The sequence below is a fragment of the Trichophyton rubrum genome, assembly GCF_000151425.1.
Source record: "Trichophyton rubrum CBS 118892 genomic scaffold supercont2.9, whole genome shotgun sequence".
NCBI lineage: Eukaryota > Fungi > Ascomycota > Eurotiomycetes > Onygenales > Arthrodermataceae > Trichophyton > Trichophyton rubrum.
This window is the reverse complement of record NW_003456420.1, coordinates 549669-572676: the sequence shown is the minus strand read 5'-3', so window position 1 is coordinate 572676 and position 23008 is coordinate 549669. Positions and strand designations below refer to the sequence as shown.

General features: G+C 46.9%; 9 protein-coding genes across 10 annotated transcripts; 4 read left to right on the top strand and 5 right to left on the bottom strand.

Moving 5' to 3' along the window:
- Window positions 1-421: 421 nt before the first annotated feature.
- On the bottom strand, window positions 422-2074 carry TERG_07195 (uncharacterized protein; the record flags this gene model as incomplete). The annotated part of the gene is made up of 1 exon (XM_003232299.1): window positions 422-2074. One exon carries the CDS (start codon window positions 2072-2074, stop codon window positions 422-424), a length of 1653 nt encoding a protein of 550 aa, XP_003232347.1.
- A 1653-nt stretch (window positions 2075-3727) lies between these two features.
- TERG_12528 (uncharacterized protein) lies at window positions 3728-4384 on the bottom strand (the record flags this gene model as incomplete). Its single annotated transcript, XM_003232298.2, has 2 exons — window positions 3728-4096; window positions 4148-4384. 2 exons carry the CDS (start codon window positions 4382-4384, stop codon window positions 3728-3730), a joined length of 606 nt encoding a protein of 201 aa, XP_003232346.2.
- Window positions 4385-4560: 176 nt separating this feature from the next.
- Window positions 4561-4876, bottom strand: TERG_12527 (uncharacterized protein; the record flags this gene model as incomplete). The annotated part of the gene is made up of 2 exons (XM_047751472.1): window positions 4561-4717; window positions 4782-4876. 2 exons carry the CDS (start codon window positions 4874-4876, stop codon window positions 4561-4563), a joined length of 252 nt encoding a protein of 83 aa, XP_047607173.1.
- A 1217-nt stretch (window positions 4877-6093) lies between these two features.
- On the top strand, window positions 6094-7974 carry TERG_07193 (uncharacterized protein; the record flags this gene model as incomplete). 2 transcript variants are annotated; one of them, XM_003232297.1, is made up of 9 exons in its annotated part: window positions 6094-6284; window positions 6357-6425; window positions 6498-6582; window positions 6642-6747; window positions 6802-6874; window positions 6930-7083; window positions 7134-7147; window positions 7201-7624; window positions 7687-7974. In XM_003232297.1, the coding sequence occupies 9 exons, from the start codon at window positions 6094-6096 to the stop codon at window positions 7972-7974; spliced, it is 1404 nt and encodes a 467-aa protein (XP_003232345.1). The 2 variants fall into 2 exon arrangements, with proteins under 2 accessions (XP_003232345.1, XP_047607172.1); XM_047750346.1 differs by lacking the exon at window positions 7687-7974 and having other exon boundaries at window positions 7201-7642.
- Window positions 7975-8700: 726 nt separating this feature from the next.
- Window positions 8701-11847, top strand: TERG_07192 (uncharacterized protein). Its single transcript, XM_047748727.1, has 3 exons — window positions 8701-9822; window positions 9882-10039; window positions 10106-11847. The coding sequence occupies exons 1-3, from the start codon at window positions 9486-9488 to the stop codon at window positions 10436-10438; spliced, it is 828 nt and encodes a 275-aa protein (XP_047604715.1). The 5' UTR covers window positions 8701-9485; the 3' UTR covers window positions 10439-11847.
- An 80-nt stretch (window positions 11848-11927) lies between these two features.
- TERG_07191 (uncharacterized protein) lies at window positions 11928-12457 on the bottom strand. Its single transcript, XM_047748726.1, has one exon. It carries the CDS (start codon window positions 12429-12431, stop codon window positions 12099-12101), a length of 333 nt encoding a protein of 110 aa, XP_047604714.1. The 5' UTR covers window positions 12432-12457; the 3' UTR covers window positions 11928-12098.
- Window positions 12458-12497: 40 nt separating this feature from the next.
- Window positions 12498-15499, top strand: TERG_07190 (uncharacterized protein). The gene has a single exon (XM_047748725.1). It carries the CDS (start codon window positions 13752-13754, stop codon window positions 14610-14612), a length of 861 nt encoding a protein of 286 aa, XP_047604713.1. The 5' UTR covers window positions 12498-13751; the 3' UTR covers window positions 14613-15499.
- A 691-nt stretch (window positions 15500-16190) lies between these two features.
- TERG_07189 (uncharacterized protein) lies at window positions 16191-18440 on the top strand (the record flags this gene model as incomplete). The annotated part of the gene is made up of 1 exon (XM_003232293.1): window positions 16191-18440. One exon carries the CDS (start codon window positions 16191-16193, stop codon window positions 18438-18440), a length of 2250 nt encoding a protein of 749 aa, XP_003232341.1.
- Window positions 18441-20435: 1995 nt separating this feature from the next.
- TERG_07188 (uncharacterized protein) lies at window positions 20436-22016 on the bottom strand (the record flags this gene model as incomplete). Its single annotated transcript, XM_003232292.2, has 1 exon — window positions 20436-22016. One exon carries the CDS (start codon window positions 22014-22016, stop codon window positions 20436-20438), a length of 1581 nt encoding a protein of 526 aa, XP_003232340.2.
- Window positions 22017-23008: the final 992 nt, after the last annotated feature.

Here is a 23008-nt window from a genome sequence, read left to right as displayed (position 1 = left end):
GATATTCTATATTTGAGCCTCTAAAGTAGAATAATGTTATACATTATTAGCGAAAATGTACTTCTATAGTCTCTCTTTTTCTCATTCTAGACTTCCATCCCGATCCCACTAGCCTTGACCACCTATCTGGCTCACAGTGCAGACACTGGAAGTTCCCACGACTTAGGGATCACCAAGATATTAGGTTGTGGAAGACGCCATCAATCTCATCTGCTACTCCTGGAGGTGACCGCATATATCTAATAAAAAGCTTTCATCAGGCTGGACCTTCCATCAATTCAGGTAGCACCATGGACTCATGTAATACTTGAGACCGTTCCTGTGGGATGCCTTTACCTGGAACCTTGCGCTAGGGGAAAGGGAAACGGGAATGATGACGTCGTTGGCTGACCCATAAATGGGATCAAAGCAACAATAGCATTCATGAATCAAGGGCAGGATCGACCTTAGTCCCAAGATCAAGGTCATCCAGGAAAGTCCTTCCAATTAGCTTGTCAGGAAGATAGTCCTGCACTACTTTTCCATCTTCGTAGTCAGGGTTATATTTATACTCTTTGCCATAGCCGATTTCCTTCATCAGTCTTGTTGGAGCATTTCGTAGATGGATTGGGATAGGTAGACCTGCTATCCCTGGTTCTTCCAAGCTCGCCATTGCGTTAGCTAGGCCCCTGTAAGCCCTGGTGCTTTTTGGAGCCAGAGCTAGGGCAACGGTGGCATGAGCAAGGTTAATTCGTGCTTCAGGAAGGCCTATCTTCTCAACGGCAGTATAAGCTGCTGTAGCCAATGATAGCATGGTGTTGTCTGCTAAGCCAACATCCTCGGATGCAACCACTATCAGGCGGCGAGCTATATACAGCGGGTCTTCGCCTGATTGGATCATCCTAGCTAGATAGTAGAGAGATGCATCAGGGTCACTTCCACGGATTGATTTGTGAAAGGCAGATATGGTATCGTAGTGCTGGTCACCTGCTCGGTCATAAACCAGTGTCCGTGTAAGGGACTTCTTGAGCTCGTCTTTTGTCATGTTTTCTCTCTGTGACAGGTCCATTGCTAACTCCAAGAGGTTCAAAGCAGTCCGAGCATCACCATCAGCAAAAGCAGCAAGATATCTAATCAGCTCATCGTCAACCAGTGCAGAGGGTGAGTAATTAGGTCCCTCAACTCTCAATGCACGATTGAGTATGGCACAGATATTCTCCTCCGTAAGCTTTGCCAAAGTAAAAGTTCGACACCGCGATAGCAATGCATTCTGGACCTTGAAAGATGGGTTTTCAGTCGTAGCTCCAATCAATGTTACTTGCCCACTTTCGACGGGCCCAAGAAACACGTCTTGTTGAGATTTTGAAAACCGGTGAATCTCGTCACAGAATATGATCGTTTTCCTCCCCGTCAGGCTCAGCTCATTCTTTGCCTCTGCAAATAGCTTCTTGCACTCAGCCACTCCAGAACTCGTACTGTTGATCTCCACGAATCTGCTCCCCACCATGGAAGCAATCACTCTGGCAAGCGTAGTTTTCCCCGTTCCTGCACTGCCCCAAAGAATCATACTAGGAACCCTGTCTCTCTCGATAAGACCACGCAACACCCCATTTTCACCAACTAGCTCCTGTCCACACATTTCATCAAGTGTTCTTGGCCGCATCCGTTCTGCCAACGGCGCTGATTTTTGCAATGCATTTGACGATTTGACTCTCTTGGCCAAATGATCATTACCACTTTCATGAAGGGGTGCTGGTGAAACGGAGGCCCTCAGAGTACCACCTCCAGGCGTCGGTGTTCCAGGCTCCTGAGAAAAGAGTCTTTTGCCCGTGCCGACCTTGGATGGCTGTGTTTGAGCTGCGCCGTTGGGCCGTTCCGTCAGCTTTTGCGCCGCAGCCGCCTTCCTGGAGCTCGCTGGTTGGAAGAAACTGGGTATGGAACTCGACGGGCTGGTCTGAGACTGTGACGCGCCATCCCCAGCTAAATTCTGGCTGCTCTGAGGGGAATCAACAAAATCCTCGCACCCTGAGTCAATGTGCTCGTTGATTTTGCTTGCATTGACGGGCTTAGAGCAGATCGGACAGCTGGGTCCCATAGCTATCGCCTGTTGTCCTTAAGTCTTTTGTAGTTGAATACTAGCGGCCTCCTTGGTGGCCTTGAGCTTCGAGACGAGACTAGGAGCTTGGCCGTTCTCTGCTTTGAATAGCTTTTCTTTGCGGGTCTGGACTCTTCTTGAGATATTGGACGGTATCCCTTGAATCGACGCTTTTATTCCTGGAAAATCGATGAAACCGAGGTTTTTGATCGACCATCAGCTTCTTGGCTAACTAGTTATTATTGCTGCAAAATTGGTGACTTTTGTGGCTTCAGATCTCCAATCGCTGAAACAAGTGCGTCTTCCATTGACCATTTTGTGACTGGTTCGAGATAGTAAGGCAGAGGCTTCTCTACCAAAGCGGAAATCAGAGGTTATCAAGGCGCGCTGGTCGTCGTCATCTCGTCGCTGTTGAGCTGCTAATGTCTTTGGTAAATTGAAGTTGCAAAGCTTGCTTTCATTTTAAAGCAATAATAACGGAGTCGTTATAGTTAGCCCTCTGATTAACTACGGCGGACCATCGGGTCAAAATTAATTTTAATTATCCCCCTATCCCGCTAATATAATAAAATAATATGTTCGTAAATTCCTACATTTACGTGACCTGAATTTACATTTTTCTATATTTTATTCTACTTCTACTAGTTAATACTTTCACGGTCGGGACTATGACTGGCTGCGTGTGAAATTGATGCTGTTTCTTAGCTTAACTATTCGGCAGCATGCTCCACTTCAGGCCTTCGTTCGATGGCTGTTATCGACGGACAGCGACAGTGAGACAGATATGGCGTCAACCATTTAGATAATCCGGCTCCCTTCCACTATTTATATCCCGTTCTTCGATCAGCAATATGAGGCCGGTAATCAATAGCATATGTGAGCTCTTTGCCCATAAAAGGGAGTTGGCAGAGTGCATTGGAGGTATGCCTGACGATCTTGAAGGATCTTCTGCGGTGAACTTGCTAAATTCGTAAGTACCTGGGTTGTTGGCATCATATAACTGGGTAACCACAGCCAATCACCCCCTGCTGTTGCCTGAAGCCTGAAGAGTGTTGGGAAGGAGGGAACAAGGCGCCTGAAATCATGACTCACATCCTCGAGGAGGGGGAAAGAATGTGGGGGGGTATATATATAAACATCCACTGACTCGAAAAATTCAGGTATATCTCCACCATTTTCCCTTTCGGCTGTTTGCTTTGAATTAGCTGAATCCACAAATTCTGTATCAAGGTGCCTTTGAACCAAATCATCAAGAGAGTTGCCGTTGGTAGTATCACCAAGAGTGGACAAGAGATAACACTCTCTGTGGCCACGCAAACTTCCGAATGGTTAAGGCCCGATTCCATCGCGCTCCAGCAGGGCCCAGGTTTCAAGGGTGCTGTCGAGGCTTCTAAGCATCTGTTGCCATCGGGAACGAAGGAAGTTTGTCAAAGGTCTGGGCGAAGCCTCGAGTTATCAATATATGCAACCACCTATAGGGGCAAAATGGACACGTTTTTTGGGTTCGAAAATTTAGGTTTCGCAAACCAAATAGGAGATTGGTAGAGCAATCAAGGTTGTCCTCACAAGATAGATGATAAAATCCAGACTTTGTACTCCGCATGGAGCTTTGATTTCGGTCCTCCCCACACATTAGTTAGAAACTTTCAGCAATTAAGCACCGAGTTTACATGGAAACTGAATTTGAGACCGATGAAACCACTGATGTTCCAAGAGCTGTCCCGCTGACGGCCTGTCTCGAGGGTCTAGCCGCATTATCTTTGGCACAAATTCCTTATCGTCTTGACAAATTTCCTTGCTGGTTGTAAGATGGAATGGTCTTAGGGTCTCGGCAGGACTGTTTTGCATAACCCACGTAAGAATACCCAATCTTTGTTGATCCGCAATTTCTTCGTATGGCTCTGGAAACGGACCAAAGCATCTATGGTGTTTCAGGAGGATTTTGACATCGTATTCATCATGACCTAGAGGGACATCTGGCTTGAAAATATGGAAGCCTTCACCGTATATGAGACTGATAACCTGTCGAGTCGAGGTTAATATTCGATCTCAGCTCGTCGATATCAGGTAAACACTTGCCATTGCACCAAACGACCAAATGTCCGTTGCAGTACCCCATTTCATTTCAAGTTGTGCTTCAGGGCTCCTGAAAATAGGAGTACCGATAGGGTCACCACGTTGGGCATGAATAGAATTCTCGTGAACAGTGCTTCCAAAATCTGCCAACTGAACATCGGTAAATCGAGATTCGCCTTGACCATAGTTCACTAATACGTTGCTGGGTTTAACATCTATAGCGCATTCCTTCATATCATTATAGACTTAGCAGAGGGGAATAGGGGCAGACTCGTCCCACCAGTGTGTATAAATCCCTCATCATGCAAGACCGCAAGTGCTCCTAGCACCTTTTTCGCGACAAACTTTACCTCCGGAGCAGTAAGCCTTTGTCTGTCGGAGGCGTTGAGAACATCATCATCAAGATATTTTTATATGAGTGTAGGAGGAGTATCGGAGTCTTCAAGCCCTTCGATGAGTGGGCGAATAGATGGCGTTCGGCGTTGGAAGCGAAGTAGAACATCTCGTTCATTCTGCAATCGAAAATGATGGACGCTCTTTGCGATAACTTTCTGGTGATGCTCGTTTCTGCAGCTGTTAGTATGAGAATATGATAATGCTTTAACACAGTATATGCAGGGCGCTGAAATACGTCGCAAGCCAAACAGAGTCCTGGAGCTGTTTTATAATAGTGTAAAGGCCAGTTCGGCTCTTCAAAGTCTGGCCAAGATATAAAGTGGGCACCATATTCAAGATATCTCGACGTCACTGCCTTGTGTGAACACGCCAGGTCGCATTTAGGGAGAAGAAGACAGCATGGGTTGGGGGGATTGTGGTGAGAAGTGTCAAACAAAAATAAATCTTGAGAGGCCCTGGCTACCTCGTTAAGTTAACTAACCAGTCGACTGCTTAAACTGCCGCGCGTTAGTTCGGCAATTACGCGTCTAAGTGTTATACGTGACGAAGATGACGGAAGATGTCTAATACTCGTTGTTCGTTCAAATACAATGCCAAAAATGATGCTATTCTTTCTATCTTTAACGGGTTTACGGTGTACTGTTTCGCATGGCTTTTGATATATAACTAACTACCGAGTACACAATGCAGGCTCGCCATTCCCAGTATTCTCAAATTCGTTTCTTCCAGAACTGCGCCGAACCAGATAAACTTGCCAGTGGGAAATATAGAGATGATTACCGTCTTGATAGGGGAGAGAGATGTATTTGAACCCGGCTTGCTAGTTAATATATACTCGACGGTGTGAAAGGACCCGGAGGTCAATATTTATAGCTCTTTCTCAAGCTCACTATCACCGCGGTTCGAACAACCATGCAGAAGAATATACTTCCAATGTTGATAAGTGCAATGGCCAAATTGCTGCAGCAAAGTTCCGAGCCGACAAGTTGGTGGATCCGAAACACCCTCAGAAGATGCATGGCCGCACAATTCGAGATAGTATTTGAAGAAGGGTATGGGAGCAGCAGCACAACAAGAGGATTTTTCAACGCTTGCAGCCATTGGATAGTCAGGGTAGGCCCAGTTTTCTTATCCTCCACAACAATGTCCACGCTCGGTTATGTCATGCTGTCTTCAAGAGGATTTCTAAAGCCTTCTCTTGGGAGGCAGAGGTGGATGCATACTCGCGACATAGCTGTGATTGGAGGGATATCCTACTTGGTGGGCTCAAAAATCAGGATGTTGGAACAGAACCTACATGCCTGCAGATGAGCTGCTATGACGATGTATTGTTTTCCAGCCAAGAAGAATAAATATTATTATTCATTATAAGCTATATCACAAGGCGCAATATAAGCATATCAACTGCCGAAATAGCCGCGGTCTTGGCACGCTCCACGCCCTCAACGAGCCTCAACTTCGTCTTCTTCGACCGTCAACACGCAAGAGAAAGGACGCTGCCGACCTAGTTGCATGCTCTGCTACCACGACGGTATCGGCCATTGTCCATGCTTGCTCGCTGCGCTCTTTTAAGAAGAATTACACCTCTTCACCGTCCGGTGGTGTGTTCGGGACTAAACATACCTTTGCCGTATAAGGCTGCCCCGCCAAAGTATCAAGCGGCCATGTCTTCAACGGCCGCAAGCAACGAGCCTTTCAAGCCGGCTAGGAGGGTTGCCGGTCAGAGACAGGATGTTTGGTAGGTTATTCCTTTCGGACGTATTTAGCCTAGTAGTGTTTGATATTTTGGGACTTAACACTGCGTCAACAGGTCAATTGTCAATGAAGCCGCGGCTGCATCACCGGTTCAGCCAATCGTGAACATGGGGCAAGGGTTCTTGTAAGTATAGTGTCTTATGTCGCCGAGTGAGTGGTGTAGGTGTACCTGTGCCGTTTCTTATTGATGCATTAGTGGTTATAACCCTCCCCAGTATGTGATTGATGCCGCGAAGGGGGCGGTGCAGACCGTGGAGTCTAACCAGTATGCGCCCACGAAGGTGGGATCATTCCTATTTGTTGGTTACTGCATGACCGACAACATTAATGAGAAATCTAGGGCCTCCCTCGTCTCAAGAAGGCAATTGCTGATGCTTACTCTCCATTTTTTGGGAGGGAGCTCAACCCCAATACCGAGATTGTCGTTACTAGCGGTGCCAATGAAGGTATTTCTACCAATTGACCGCTTGTATTTCAATCCATGCTGACATTGTAATTAGGAATGTTGAGTGCCTTCATGGGCTTCATTGAACCAGGGGATGAAGTTATCATCTTTGAGCCGTTTTTTGATCAGTACGTCTATCGTGAGGGAGTCACACCAATACATTGAAGCTAACGTCTCTGATAGATATATAAGCAACATTGAGATGCCAGGCGGCAAAATCAGATACGTGCCACTTCATCCTCCAAAGGACGGTGCCCAGAAGACATCTTCTGCATCGAACTGGACTATTGATTTTGACGAGCTGGAAAAGACTATCAATGAAAAGACAAAGATGATCGTACGTATATATTGCCTACAATATAGTTACTTGTGCTAACAGTCATATAGGTACTCAATACTCCGTGAGTAGTTAATTGCCCTATTTCTGCAATAGTTGGAAATCTAACTATACTAGCCATAACCCTGTGGGCAAAGTGATGTCTCGTGAGGAACTCGAGAAAGTGGCCGATCTCTGTGTCAAGCACAATCTCATCATCCTCTCTGATGAAGTGTATGATCGACTCTTTTACGTTCCTTTCACCCGCATGGCAACACTCTCGCCCGAGGTGTCCAAGCGAACTCTCACTGTCGGCTCTGCAGGTAAAAACTTCTATGCCACTGGCTGGCGAGTTGGATACCTCATTGGCGAAGAGCACCTTATCAAGTATGTCTCTGCCGCCCATACCAGAATCTGCTACAGCAGTGTTGCACCTCTACAGCTGGCAACTGCCGTTGGATTCGAGAAGGCAGATGAGATGGGATTTTGGGACGAAAGCCGAAAGGAGATGCGTGGTAAAGTCGAGCGTTTCTGCGAGATATTTGACGAACTTGGAATTCCCGTATGTATCTGCGTTTGATAACTGAGTAACCCCAAACAAAGCTAACTAACATACAATCACAGTACTCTGATCCAGAGGGCGGCTACTTCGTCCTGGCCAACATGGCCAGCGTCAAGATGCCAGAGGACTACCCGTTCCCTCCTCACGTTGCCTGCCGGCCGCGCGATTTCAAACTGTCCTGGTTCTTGATCAAGGAGGTTGGCGTCGCCGCCGTCCCGCCCACTGAGTTCTACACTGACGCCAACGCCCACATAGCTGAGGACTACCTCCGATTCGCTGTCTGCAAGCCAGACCAAGTTCTGGAAACGGCCAAGGAGCGGCTCCGCGGCCTCAAGAAGTATATCCAGTAGCTACAGCATACACAGTCCCTATTTTGCGCATGTAGGATATCACTAGAGCCCTCCTAGCATTAGATTTACTGTACCATCGACTTCGTAGCACCAACTATCCTACTATCCTGTTTGCTTGCTCCCGTCACTCCGGCGCTCCTCGCCGTCCCTGCTCTTCACTGCAGCCGCGGCTAACTTAGTCGAGCTTGGCGCTTGAGCCAGCCGCGGAGCAAAAGCAGAACAAAAAAGAACATCCGCCGCTGCGAAGCACAGAAGGGCAGCAAAAATTAATGAGAACCACGGACAAGCCCCAGCAACTCGCCAGCTTCAGTCTTCCAGCCTTCGCCGCAAGGGGGCCTGAGACCATCTTTATCCGCGGTGACGCCCAAGTCGGCCGTCCTCGACAAGTCTGACACGGAAAACTCTTCCTACCCTCAACTATCTCCAACGCCACGCTCCAGCCTATCGCAGTGCAATAGCTATGGGTGATCAACAGAATATATCGCAGATACTGGCAGCTCTAGGTACATTGTTTCCCGGTCTATTTCATGTCTTCTTTGATTCTCCCCTTTCTTGCGCTTAACCTGAGCCGTCGTTTTGTATCATGCTTGCTAACCGGGTCCGAATTTTTCGCTTTTTTTTTTGCTAAGCTGCCGTTCGGCCTGCTGCTGGCGCGCAATATGCTTCTCCTACCGGAGCTACCTCATCAACTGCTCCTCCCCCCTCTACGAATACTGGGGGATATTCCCTACCTCAGCCAGATAACACCGGCAGCTTGAACATCGGCGGCGCAACTTCTATCACTGCAGGTTCGGTAAGTATAGCAGATGCGATTGCTAAGGCGCGAGGAATCGCTGCGGAGAAGGGCATTACATATAAACCTACGCCAGGTGAGTCGTTGTCAACTTATCCTTTTATCGTTGAAAGAATATAGCTAACAGCCTTGTGCAGCACAGATTCGAGACGCCGGTCGACCGTCTCATCGGCGTTCTCGGTCACCATCCAGGACACCTCCGCGTAATTCCACTGCTCGAGATGTGTTTAGAGATGGATACAATCCCTATCGAGACGAACGTCGAGGTGCAGATAGGCGCGGTGCTGGTGATCGTGGATATGGGCGAGAAAGGTCATCCTCCCCTAGACCTGGCGCATATTCGCCTCCTTCAAACAGACATTACAGAGCTGGTGGTGATAGGTCACCTCCTCCACGGAACCGAGGGCCGGGGTCGGAAGAGAACAACGAGACTATTGAAATAGACAACAAGCACGTTGGATTGATAATCGGACGTCAGGGAGAGAACCTTCGACGGATCGAAAACGAAACAGGCGCTCGTGTTCAGTTCCTTGACAGCGCAGAACATAATAAGACCATTCGGCTCTGCAGATTATCTGGTCCCAAGTCAATAAGAGACAAAGCCAAGGCGGAGATAGACCGTATCGTCAGCGAAAATAATCAGGCTCGAAACGACGGTCGACCGATCGGCCAAGATGGAAGGCCTGGGGACGCGGACGGCTCTGATACCACGAAGATTATGGTTCCTGATCGGACTGTTGGTCTTGTCATCGGACGTTCAGGTGAGACTGTTAGAGACCTTGCTGAGCGGAGTGGATGTCGCATCAATATTGCTCGTGATGGAGAGAGCATCAACGGCCTACGGCCGGTTACCTTGACAGGTTCCCAGCAAGCGATACAGCGCGCCAAAGAACTGATATTGGGCATTGTAGAAAGTGACACAAGAACAAGCGGGAATCAAGGGCAGCGGGAACCCAGAGGACAAGGCTTGGGTGGTGAAAATGGTGGCGGAGGTGAGAAGCTGAATGAGAAGATGTTTATCCCTAAGGAATATGTTGGCATGGTTATTGGTAAAGGTATGCATCTATCTACTGCTGTTTCATTACATTCCTGCGAAGCTGACATATATTCATAGGAGGAGAAACGATAAGAGAACTACAAACCTTAAGTGGCTGTAAAATCAACATATTGCCACTTGTTGCGCGAGAACCTGAGAGAGAAGTCACTTTCTATGGTGTCCAGACTGCAATCGATGCTGCAAAAAAAGCGGTACTTGCCAAGGTCGAAGCTGCGGTATGCAATACATTGTCCGCCTAAATCCAACGTTCGATTCAACTCTTAACTAACAAAATGCACTAGAAAAACCGCGCGCAAGGACCTAGACGTGATGATTCCTACAGCCAGCAATCCCAGTACCAACAGCAGCAGCAACCATATTCTCAAGACTCCAACTCCCAGCAGCAACCTCAACAGCAGCAGCAGGGTTTGCAAGCTGGTGTAGGTGACGGAACAGACCCGTACGCCATGTATGGAGGCTACGAGAACTACATGGCTATGTGGTATGCTGCTTTGGCTCAGCAGCAACAGCAGCAACAGCAACAGCAACAGCAACAACAATACCCGCAGTACCAAGGTGGAGGAGCGCCGCCTCAATCCGGCTCAGACCAGCAAGGGCCTCCTGGAGTATCTTAGCCTACTGTTTGTCCTAAAGGCAAGAAAGAAGGCCATATTTATGCCATTTCAATTTATATGTTACCCGTTACGGAATTGTTGATTGTTTTTCTCCCTTGATGAAAAAGCGTGCTAAATGGTTGGTTCAACTATAGTTCTAAGCATGTTTACTTTTGCCATCTATATGATGTGTACGCAGTACATGATATGACATTGCCATATACCTCTTGCTGTAATGCTACCTACTCTAATTACTACAATATGATTCTCTGCCCCCCTGATCTGGTATTACCCCTCTCACTGGCACAGGTACAGATAACCTTGAAGTCAAGAGTACTACGACTTCCTCTACTTGAGCTTCTCTTGCAATGCAAACGTATGGACGAATAAAAGATAGTTAAGCAAAGCTATTTTATTTTTTACTTTTTAGATCGTCCAGCACCCACATACGTAGCTACAAGCAATCAACTCAAAATGAAATGCAGTTAGAAAACAAAAGGAAGTGAGGAAATAAAAGATACTGGAAACAAGTGAAAGGTAAAGAGAAGGAGAAGACAAGCGAATAACACAAGGCGAGCAGGTAATGTATAGGAAACAGGATAAGGGTCCTCCACCAGCCACCAAGGATGCCCTCAGCTCTTGAATAATCTCCCATCTCTAGGCCCGTACGTATGTATTAAGTGGACGGGGAAGAAGGTTAGGGAATGTAAGCCCTAAGATTCCTTCAGGTGTTTCCAAGGGAGAAAAGCCTTATTGGCCTAAGGGCAAGTGCAGTATCTCCCAGATCAGTCGTACCATACCATAAGGCTTATTTTTTCCCGCTTGGAGTATTGGGGCGCGAGTTGATGATCTGTAAAGACTTATTAGTAAAACTTGTTTTCCTTGACTAAACCTGTGAGTAGAATATTTTAACGTACCTTTTCCACAAACAAGCTGCGCTTGTTCTTCTTTTTGGCCATCTTCTGGCGAATAATTGCTCTTTCTTCTTTTGTAAACACCGTAGCGGCCTTGTTGTTGTCCGCCATCAATGTTGGCAGTAAGGAGGTATGAACGGGCAGGTTAATGGATGTGGCCCCTCTTACAACTACCGCGCGAAGGCGGTCCGACGATGGGTGGGTTTTAGTATGGCCGGTCGCGTCCCAATTCTCCTCCCAGATTACATTGGCCATAAAGCCCAGAGTGAATGCAATCCAGTGCTTCGCAGCGTCGGGATTGTCGACCCCACGAGGACGACGGAACTCCATGGTTCCACTGTCTGTCAGGTTCTGGAAGTTCCAGGATACATTCCTGTCCGGGCACACTGCTGTCACAATTGTAGCGACGAACTTGTGATCTTTGAACTCGTCGAAAATGGGACTCCATCCTCCCTGAGAGACGTTTTTGATTTTTGTCACGCAGCCGGGGATAGTATCTGCATTAGGTTGGGCCCAGGGGTTGCTCTTGCGATCTTCATGCATAATCCGCATCACCGGTTCTTCATAGTAGATGGTTCCCTTGACAATGTTTTTTACCTGGGAAAGTGTATACTTTCCGCCAGCAGGGGCGACATGGACATGCGTTGCGCAGCCTTTGGTAAGGTGCACGTCGCAATGTCCAAGCAAATTTGCAAAAAGGTAATTGATTGATACTACCCAATCATCATCATGTGTATAGAAGACGGGGGAAATCAACTCGCAAGGCCCTATATTTGGAACAATTTGTCAATAATTATTTGTATCTCTTGCTGGTGATACGTTGCAAACTTACAGTAACCACCTCCAATGTGGTCAAGAGCTGCCTCGTGGGCTATCGTCCACGTATCGTACACACTATTTTTGTCGATTCCGGTTGGGATACCCCGGTCAGATAATTCTGTAGCCATGGCCTGGCGAAAAATACGTTCCTGCTTGGTCTGGTTTGTGTCTTTGGGATTAAATCCAAGCGTCTGCAGTGTATCTATTATCGATTGAGACTTCGGCTTGAGGTAGAGCTCCATTTCAATGCCGAAGGAGAAGTGTTGGGGGTAGGCTGGCATATTGAAAAGTCAGGGCTGGCAAAGGTGTAAAAAAAAAAAAAAAAAAAAAAAAAAAAAAAAAAAAAAAAAAAAATGGTATTCTGAGCTTGGGAATGTTGTTCGATGGGATATTCCGAGAAGGATGATAGAGAGGGGAGTTCTGTTGGTTACGGCGAACCTTTCACAGGTTTATATATCCCATTTCCCGGTATTTCTTCTTCCTGATATTAATCACATGTTTTTGACGTTCAGCTCTGAGCGTAGGAGCATCTCAGGTAGCTAGCATGGTGCTGTTCCATGTCTCATCTAGATAATAGGCTATAGATAGCAATAATGGACCACAGGGAGATGATGCCGTTTCACATCTGTGTATTTATGCAATGAACGGCCGTAAACGATTGGGTAGAGCAAGATATCTTAGACAATAGGATCCATCGAAGCGTCAACGCCATGGCGTAGTCAATTGTTGTAGCGTCTACGTGCATGATCGAGCAGGGTATGGGAGGAAGAAGGCATCGCTAGATACCAGTAAATATATGTTGGCTGTCTCCACTACCAACTGATGGTCATATAGTTGGTAGGTATGAGGATATCAAAGGGTAAAATGGGAAGTGGGAGTTGACAGTATCCCTCCTAACTCCTGCCTAAGCGCTGTGCCCATATCCTCGGAACCCGCTAGCCCCCAAGGCGACGGCCTGGATAGGTATTGTGAAATGTCATGCACAGAGGTAGTTTATTTAATGCTGTCAAGATAGTTTATCAGATATTCCATTCAACCCGGGAGTGAGCCCATATCTACCAGCGTCAGACAGCGTGATGGGTAGTTAAAGGAGAGTTATGTCGTTCGAGCTGGCTCCCTATCTTGAACTTTCTAAGCGCCGGAGCCAAAGGCTGACTCTGTTCCAAGAGCAAGTTATGTATCATGACCAATCGGAAGCTATAAAGTACAGCTAGTTTGTTGTTTGCTAAGTAGCCAATCATTATTGCTGTTTCATTGTTATTAATAGTTTCACACGTGACTCCAGCGCCTCGCCGCCTCGCTCGCTGTGACTCTTGTGGTTGGCTCGTTTGGGTACTTGTGAGTTAGTTAGCCGCCGCCAAGAGCTTGTAGTCCGCAGCAACAAGATATACAGTTGGGGCCTGTTTCCTCGTTCATGCCACTTTACCATTACTTGCTTCAGCGATCGTGATATATTACTTTTACACCACATCGCCTCGTCGACTTCTTGTTATTTGCACCGGACAAACATACGGTCGAAAGATCAAAGTTGTCCACACACCTTTCACCCCCTTCAGCCACCCAATATCCTTCATTACCAATTGATACTCCAATCAACCACTATGACAAACCAGAAGGACCTAGGATATGGATGGCTTGCGAAAGCGAAATTTGAGCAAGACAAGCTGCTAAAGGAAAAGTCTGATACCTGGAAGGTCGCAAGATGGCAGGCATATTGGGAGGATGTCCGCAAAGGAACTGTGAAGCGCATGGTATACCTTGTCCTCATAACTAAATCCGGCCCAATTACATCACCAGAGAAGTTACAGGAGATTGCTGGTCTTACCTCACCACCGGAGGTTTATACAACTGTGAAGATGAAAGATTTTGGTCAAGAGCCACCAGCCGAGCCACGGGAAGAGGAGAAAGTCCAGTACTGCACTGTTGGAAACTTGCAGGCTGTAAAAGCCGCGACTTATGGTGTGCACCAACTAGTGTGGTTTCGAGATGCCCCGCTGGGCGCATGGCTAGCGTACTCTTTGAAGGCGGATGACCGACAGTGGGAAGATTTTCGCGAAGCATGCCGCACAGGAACCATTCTATACACTCAGGGCACCTATCCCATTATCATATCCAACGCAGGGCCCTTCACATCCCCGGAAAAATTACAGGAGATGCTCGGACTTTCAGCACCACCAGAATTGAAGAAAGCAGCCCGAGCGGAACTCTCCGAGGACATGCGGCCTTGGCCAAAAGAGGGGGATTTAATGCAGTATTGCGATGTTGACCTTTGCTACCTGGACAAGGTAGAGGAAGTCTCCGAAGGAGAGGATATTCTCATTTGGGCTAATAGAAAAAAAAGGTGTGGTTGGCTTGCCAACTCTTTGAAATCGAAGCTTTGGGGTGAAGATGTTGATGCTAGCAACGGCAAAGAAAAAGCGGCGCGAAAGAGGACTTCGCTGACAGATACTGATACGGATTAACTGCTTTTGGTCTTGCAATTTGTGTTACTCTTATTATCCTCTCCTCTATCTCCATACCCATGATTTCACAAAAACCACTAAGTCACTCTTTGATATATGCAAAGCTTTCAAAAACTTCCCTTGAAAAGTCAAGATGTGTACTTAACTGAAGCTACCTACTCCTTGTTTTTGCCCTGCCCTGACTCTGCGTGTGCAAATCTGTATCCACGTAATCAAATTAAAGCAAATAAGGGTGGTTGTAAAGCCTCGCCTGTAAATTGGTTATATGGATAGTTGAACAAAGTTTTAGGAATCAACATCATCGATATAAGAGAACATTCAAAATAAGGGCAGTTGATCCCTAAATTTTTACGGAATGCTTCACGGGTTCCGTATGTCTACCCGCCCAAGGACAGGGCAAACGTCATCAAGTTGTCAAGCATGGATCTAATTCCCAAATCCCTTAGTATAGATGCTTTCACCAGGGCCTTGATAGTTGATAGCTAACCGCTCAGGGAGTTCACCAAATGGATATCCTCGGCGTGGTTGTTTCATCTCTAACAGCTCAGGCCCAAATGCTTTGCTCAGAGCTGTCCATCTTGTTGAAACTATCCCCACTGGTAAGAAAAAGCCCTGTCCAGTCACTGCAGGGGCTTCATTTCTTCAGGCATCTCGCACCCTGTCGTATCGTGTCCCAGTTAGCGCCCGTCGTCCTGCGTCTTCCTGTTTGTTGATGTTTCTATCAGCTCGTTTCTCTTGCCGCCGGGCTTCCGACCAATCAGGTGCCTCAAGCTAGCTAACTTCTCGCCAAGTCAAACATCACGTGACAAACCTAAAAACCCTTTATCTATTTTTGGGTTTCCAGCGAAAGTTTTCTTCGACTTCAAAGCATCAAAGTTGCTGCTCGCGCCGTCATGGAGACGAGTTTGTGGATTGACAGGCCACTCCACGGCATGGCATAGGAACTGGCGGCGGGTAGTGGGCTGTTGTGAGGTCGGACGAGGTGGACTTGGGCGCGAAGTGAATCATAGCTCCCGCTTGGCTTGCGATGACAGCTGGAAGATGGCATTGACTTTGTCCTAGTCTCTAGAGAGCTTATCATGCCATGAACAATAATAAATGCTATCAGGCCCAGGTATTGCTAAATATCTGGCTCTTCTATTTTTCTTCCCTTTCTATTCATATATTTCATGCGTGTTCACTTGATGTGAATTGCGTGACGGATCTATTTTTTTTTCTTATTGTTCCTATTGTTTATTTATTTCTTGCATATACAGTGAAGATACCCCCTCTCTCTTTATTTGTATCCCTTTACTACAGTTCATTGGAACTATTCATTAATACATGCTTGTGTTGATTGACAATAGCCTTCTTTTTCTGAGTCTTTCCTTTCCAAACAGTTTCCTTTATTTTTCGGGTCCGCTTAAGCCCTAAGGCACTTCATATTCTTTCTCCTTACGTCTTCCTCCATTTTGCAACTCTCTCTCTCTCTCTCTTTTTTTTGACCCGGGAGGCAGATTTCAAACTTGCTGGCCTGAGTACTTGAACCTGCGCTGGTCGCTTTACTACCTTCAAACTACAACCCTCACAGTCGATATCATGCAGTTCTCACGGTTTATTCCCCGAGCAGGGACCCCTTCCCTTCCTCCATATGGCGCTCATGGTGCTCCATCTTCAGCGGATGGAGCTCGCGGTGCTGCTCCTCCCGACGCTATAACGCCATACCTGGGACTTAGAGCTCGACTCTCACAAGTCTGGATCAATAAATGGACTATTCTCATACTACTTGTGCTCGTTAGACTACTCATTGCTGTTGGCTCACTGGATCGCAACATGGCCTCTGCCGAGCGGGAAGCACTGTCAGCGTGCACGAGTGTTGAATCTATGGGCAGCGCCATGGCTTCGATGCCTCACTATATGTCCATGGGTGTCAACGAACTCACTGCCTCCGGAGTGGAAAAGGCAGTCAACGGACTGATGTCGATGCTATCTCTAGTCGTCACGGGCGTGGAAGAGATTGTTCTCTTTGTTATTCATGTACTAACCAGCACATATCTTTGCCTTATTACCCTCGTCGTCCGTGGAAGTTTACACGTTGCCTTGAAGATCATCGAGGATACGACAGAGTTTCTAAATAAGACTCTCCACGATATCGGATCTGGAATTACCAAAGGCGTCGATGGATTCCAAAAAGAAGTGAACGACTTTATCAAGGGAATCAACACGGTCACAAGCATTTTCGGAGACAACAACAAGATTCCCTCCCTAGACATTTCTGGCGAGGTTAACAAGCTCAACGACCTGAAGTTGCCATCGTCTATTAATGACGGACTAGACAAGATCAACTCCTCAATTCCCATCTTCGACGAGGTCCAAGAGCTGGCCGATACCGTCATTCGCAAACCTTTCCAACTTGTGAAGAAACTTATCAATGAAACTGTTGTCGACTATCATTTCGATCGCTCCCTTTTCCCGGTTCCCGAGAGGGAGGTTCTTGATTTTTGCACTAAAGATGATGGAATTAGCAATTTTTTCGACGGATTAAGAGTTGTCATCAGCACTGCGCAAAAAATATTCATTGGCGTTCTTGTTGTGGCCGCAATTGCTGCCTGTATCCCCATGGCTTATGGAGAGGTTCGCCGATATAGTCGCATGAAGGAACGTTCCCTTCTAGTACGGAAAGATGCTCACGATCCGATGGATGTCGTTTACATCATCTCTCGGCCTTACACCTCTGCTGGTGGGCTGAAGATATCCAGTTGGTTCAGATCTGGTCGCAGACAAGTTCTCGTCAGATGGATGGTTGCCTACGTAACTTCTCCTACCGCTCTTTTCCTCCTCTCTCTTGGAATAGCTGGTCTCTTTGCCTGTCTTTGCCAATATATCCTCCTCCAAGCCGTCAAGAAGGAAGTTCCTGCTCTTACGGGCCAAGTAAGCCAATTTGCAGACAAAGTGGTTCATTCTCTCAACAATGCTTCCAAACAATGGGCAATCGGCACCAACGGAGTTATCGACCACACAAACAATGACATCAATCAAAAGGTCCTGGGATGGGTCAACCAGACCACCGGCCCTGTAAATGACACTTTGAATGCCTTTGTTGAGAAGACGAGCGAAGTGCTTGATAAGGCCTTTGGCGGCACTATCCTCCACGACCCAATCCAAGACGTTCTCCACTGCCTTATCGGGCTCAAGATCGAAGGTATCCAAAAGGCTCTTACATGGGTCTCTGACCATGCCCATGTCGACTTTCCTTATGTTCGCGAGGATATGTTCTCGCTAGGTGCTATCCAAAGCATTTCCAAGGATAACGCTACGAACCCGGATAGTTTCCTTGCCAATCCAGGAGACAAGACAGCGGACAAAATCAGCTCCGTCGTCATCCGTGTAACTGAGGCAGTAGAATCTGGAATCAAAACAGAAGCACTTATATCCACTGCCCTCATCTCCCTTTGGTTCTTGCTCTTGTTGATTGCCTTCATCCGGGTTCTTACCCTTGCCTGGCGCCGAGATAGAGTACGTGGAGACGGCGGAATTGACGCGGCCTATCATCCTCCTGCTGTTGGTACTCGTGCCGTTCCAAACATTGAACTGAATAACTTCCACGATGTTCCGCTAAATAGCCCTGCAATCGGAACTGGTATGGCCCTCGGCGCAGCTCCCAAGTACAGCGCTACACCCAACCCCCTTGGATCTCTATATCCAACAGCCACCAGCAATGAAGATGATTACCAGGCTCAAAAGCTTGGGTATGCGGGGCAGAGAGATTATGAGATGGCTTTACAAAAGGAGATGAGAACGAGCAGCCACGGTCAAGTCGAGTATGGGACAGATGTGAAGCATGGTTAAACATAAACTAACTGCATAGCTAGCTATTTCCTTTGTTAATTTTTCTTTTTTATCGGAGCATTGAGCATTGTGATATGATTTCGTCTGGAGTTAGGCGCAAGTGGGAGGACATCTATATGTCGATTAAATAGCTAGACCTAGAGCCTTCGAAGGCAGAGAAAGGACACGGCAGAATATACCCATGACTGCTTTAGTAAAATGATATTTACGTCATTCATTCGTTCAATCTGAATGTGCAAAATATATTCATATGGCTTTAAATAGAAACAAAGAATCCATCGCCTCTATCTTCCACTCTCCCTTTTTCAACAAGAGGGTCACAACAAGATATCCTAATCCTCTCCGGAGTTGCGGGACTATCCAAGCGCAATACTTCTTCTGAATTCCACTCCTTTCGAGCAGCCTTCAGCGCATCTCGAATAGCAAAGAAAACGGCACTTCCCATGAACAGAGGCGGTTCGCCAACTCCCCTTGATCGCTGAATTGTTCGCAGATCTTTCCACTCCACATCTTTTAGAAGGCTGACATTGAATACCTGAGGTATATCCCTGAATCCTGGAATCTTATACGTCCCGGGTCCTCGAGTGAAAATTTGTCCAGATGCACGATGCCAGAGGCTTTCCTCAGTCGTGAATAGACCTTGCCCCTGAATAAATGCACCTTCTATCTGGCCATAGTCAATCGAGGGATTGATACTTTGACCGACATCCATTTTAATGTCAGCACGCAAGGGGGTCCAATCTCCCGTCAACGTATCTATTTCGACTTCTGCAGCAGTAACACCCTGCGTGAAGTAATAAAACATCTTTCCTGTATTCTCACCCCATTTATACCCAATCTCAGGAGTCTTGTAAAAACCCTGCGCTGAAAGATTCACACGGTCAAAGTATGCTGCCGTTGCCAGCTCCTTCATAGTAGCGTTGGGGTTCGCTTCTCGATATGGACGTAGACGTTGATTGAGTTGCTCACATGCATTGAAAATTGCATATCCGTTGAGATCGGAGCTTGCTGAAGCAGCGGTCGGAGATGTGTTAGCCACAGTGTTAGTAGCTGTTTCGGAGATAAAGACACTAGATTGAGGGACCTTGAGGGCCTCGGCAGCAATCATGACCATCTTAGTATGCAATCCCTGACCCATTTCAGTACCACCGTGAGCCAAAAGGATGCTGCCGTCACGGTATATATGTACTAATGCACCGGCTTGATTGAGGAATAGCGCCGTGAACGATAGACCAAATTTGGTAGGTATTATGGCGATTCCCCTCTTTGACCACTTGTGAGTTCTATTATACTCCTCCACAGCCTTTTGACGAGCAAAGTAGTTTGATTCCTCAAGGACCTGCTTGTACATCAGCGGTACATGCCAATCAGTAAGTTCCTGATTGAAATGAGTTTCCTCGTGGTCCTTGTACATATTGATCTCCCTCAGCTTCTCCACAGGTATCTTCAGATGGTCTGCAATCTCTGAGACAAAACTTTCAGCAAAGAACATACCCTGAGGCCCTCCAAAGCCTCTGAAGGCAGTGTTTGAAACAGTGTTTGTACGACAAAGGTATCCACGGACGTGAACATTGGGTATTTTATAAACTCCATCAATATGGGAAAGCGCTCTTTGAACAACACCAAGTGAAAGGTCCTGTGAATGTCCACCGTTGGCGTAGATGTCCGCATCAAGTGCCTGGAGTTTACCATCCTTGTTCACACCAACTTTCCAGTGGCACAGGAATGGATGGCGTTGCCCGGTGGTAGCAATATCTTCGTCGCGGTTAAGCATGCAGCGGACAGGTTTCTTAGTCTTCTTCGCAGCAAGAGCACAGATACTAGCAATCTGCACGGATCTGGATCCCTTTCCACCAAAACCTCCACCTAGTCGTTTAACTCGACAAACAACTTTATTTTCGGCAACTCCGGTGACCTTTGCAACAAATGCTTGACTGTAAAATTAATGGTCAGAGAATTATTGAGAATCATCAAATGTTGAAGGTGCTAATTGACTTACACTTCAGCGGGGTTTTGTGTGCTACTGAACACCTCAATCTCGTCATATTCTGGCTTCGGTACAACCACGCACGCGTGGGTTTCAAGATAGAAATGCTCCTGGCCTCCAATTCTAGTGGTGCCACTGTAGACGTGGTCTGATGAAGCAAAGGCTGCTTCGACATCCCCTTTCTTGATAGCTGGCGTAATATGATTGAAAAATGAGTTGTGTTCAATGGCCTGTTCAATAGTTAGGATAGCAGGAAGAACTTCATATTCAACTTTCACCGCTCTAGATCCAGCCTCAGCCAATCTAGCAGACGTAGCAACGATCATGCCAAGGGGCTGGCCGTCAGTGACGACTTCATTGACTGCAAAATATATTTCATCGGAGACTGGTGCCCCCCACCAATTTGACTCTGGGTTGAGGAGATCTTTGGCGCTCACGTAGTTCACCACACCAGGGATATCTAATGCAGGTGTGAAGTCAATGCTTAAGATCTTAGCTCGAGCTTTAGTTGAAAGAACAAGACATCCAAATAATTCGTTCTTCTGTACCGGAATGTCATCAGTATACTGAGCTTCTCCAGTGGTCTGCAGTAGTGCAGAAACAGTTGGCGTTGCTTTTCCAACAATCTTCTGGGTATAAGCGGCCGTTGCTTCGTGATCTTTAACACCGGAAGATAATCCACGTTCAATCTCTGAGACAGCATTTTCTTCACAATGAACCTTGACACCTTGGATAGATGAAAGAACGTCATGGTAGAACCTGTAAAAGAAACCAAAAGCTAGAGTTTTCCGATAAGTAGGCATGCCTCCTGGCACCGATGATGGAAGATCAAAATCTTGACCAAGAGCATCCATTACACCTTCAACTGTCGCAGGGTCTGTCCAAATTTTTCCAACGATAAACTCTTCTGCTTTCTTTGCAGGTATGGTAGTTGGTGCCATACCTCCATATACCAAATTTGCACTCATAACGACGTTTGAATCGGAAAGTGATACACGCAAGGCAGCGTTGACAATAGCAATATCGTCATCTTTCCTCTTTGCCTGCTTGTACGCTCGTAGATACTCACCATTCTCCTGGGAAATAGGGATACGTAGCTTTGCAACCACAGCGTTGGCAGGAAGTGCCGTCGTTCGGTAACCTTTGAAAAACTGGTCCATCGGTATTTGAACCTCTTCCTTCAGTGACTTGGCAAAGAGTATCGTGCCTGTTGCGACAAATACCGGGTTGAGGTCAGAAATTGGAGATGCTGTGGCAATGTTACCAGCCGGCGATGCCACATTCCGAATCTGTCGTCCAGCAAAGTACCGTATCTGCTTTTTGATAGCAATGAATGGTTGTGCTTTGGTAGGCCCATACCGCTGAAGAGCCTCGTCACAGATCTCTTCTAGATCTGTGAGTGAAACATTGGCCCCCAGGTCAAGGTAGTCGTCAGTGAAGGTATACTGTTTTAACTCTGGAATGTCGCCAACATATACTGAGTGTGTGTATTGCCTGGCTTTAAACTTGATTTCTATTTGTGTCTCGGAGCTCCCTCCTATCACTTTTGCCTCTGGATACGCATCCTTGATCTCCAGGAGCTGGTGCATGGTTACGGGTCGATACCATCGTTTCCTTTTATTCCCGAAACTTAGTGGTTTCAGCTCATGTCTGTGTAGCTGGGGCGGGAAGATGAGTTCCGTTTCTGGATTGTAGGGGATGAACTCGGGAGTATTGAATGACTGCGTAATAGCCTTTGGAGTTATTCCGTCGGAATCGCCATTCTTTGCACCACCATTGCAGCTTCCACCGTTCTCCTTACAGCACCCCGAGCCTCCGTTTGCTCGTGCTTTGGCACATGAAGGGGTGGAGAAGGACTGTGCAGAGTCGAGAATTGACCGGTATCCAGTACATCGGCAAAGATTGCCATCAAATGCTTCTTCAATCGCAAGCTCTGAAGGGGTAGGATCGTTTCTTAGTAAGGCATATAAGCTCTGGAGATAAACGTTAACTGCTCAAGCTTTTGCCATATATAGTCTTAGCCTTGCACCCACCATGACTATTCCTGGGGTACAGAACCCACACTGACTCCCATTTCCAACTGCTATCCGTTGCTGGACAGGATGAGGATTTTTCGAAGTCCCTATCCCTTCCACAGTGATAACATGTTTTCCATCTACACTAACCAACGGTGCCAAACATGCGTTCACTGAAGCATGGTATATCTTCTTGGTGGTTGGATTGCGGTACGAAACAACCTAATAAATGATGGCAGGTAATTAGCACTGCTCTTCTTAATGGATAGGTGATATAACATACCACAGTGCAGGCACCACAACCGCCCTCTGCACAACCCAGCTTTGTACCAGTAAGTCCAATCCCTCGAAGGTATTCTAACAGCGTTGCTTCTGGGTCTACCGAGTCCAGAGTAACCTTCGTACCGTTTAAGTAAAATCGGAGTGTATCATCGTACTTCTCTGTCACCGCAGCTAAGGAAGCTTTCGATGCGGGCGGCTGTGGCTCCTCTACAATAGCAGGAGCCATGACGAAATGTAGGAATAAGTAACCAAAGGAATGTGCTAGGGTAATGATAAATAAAAAT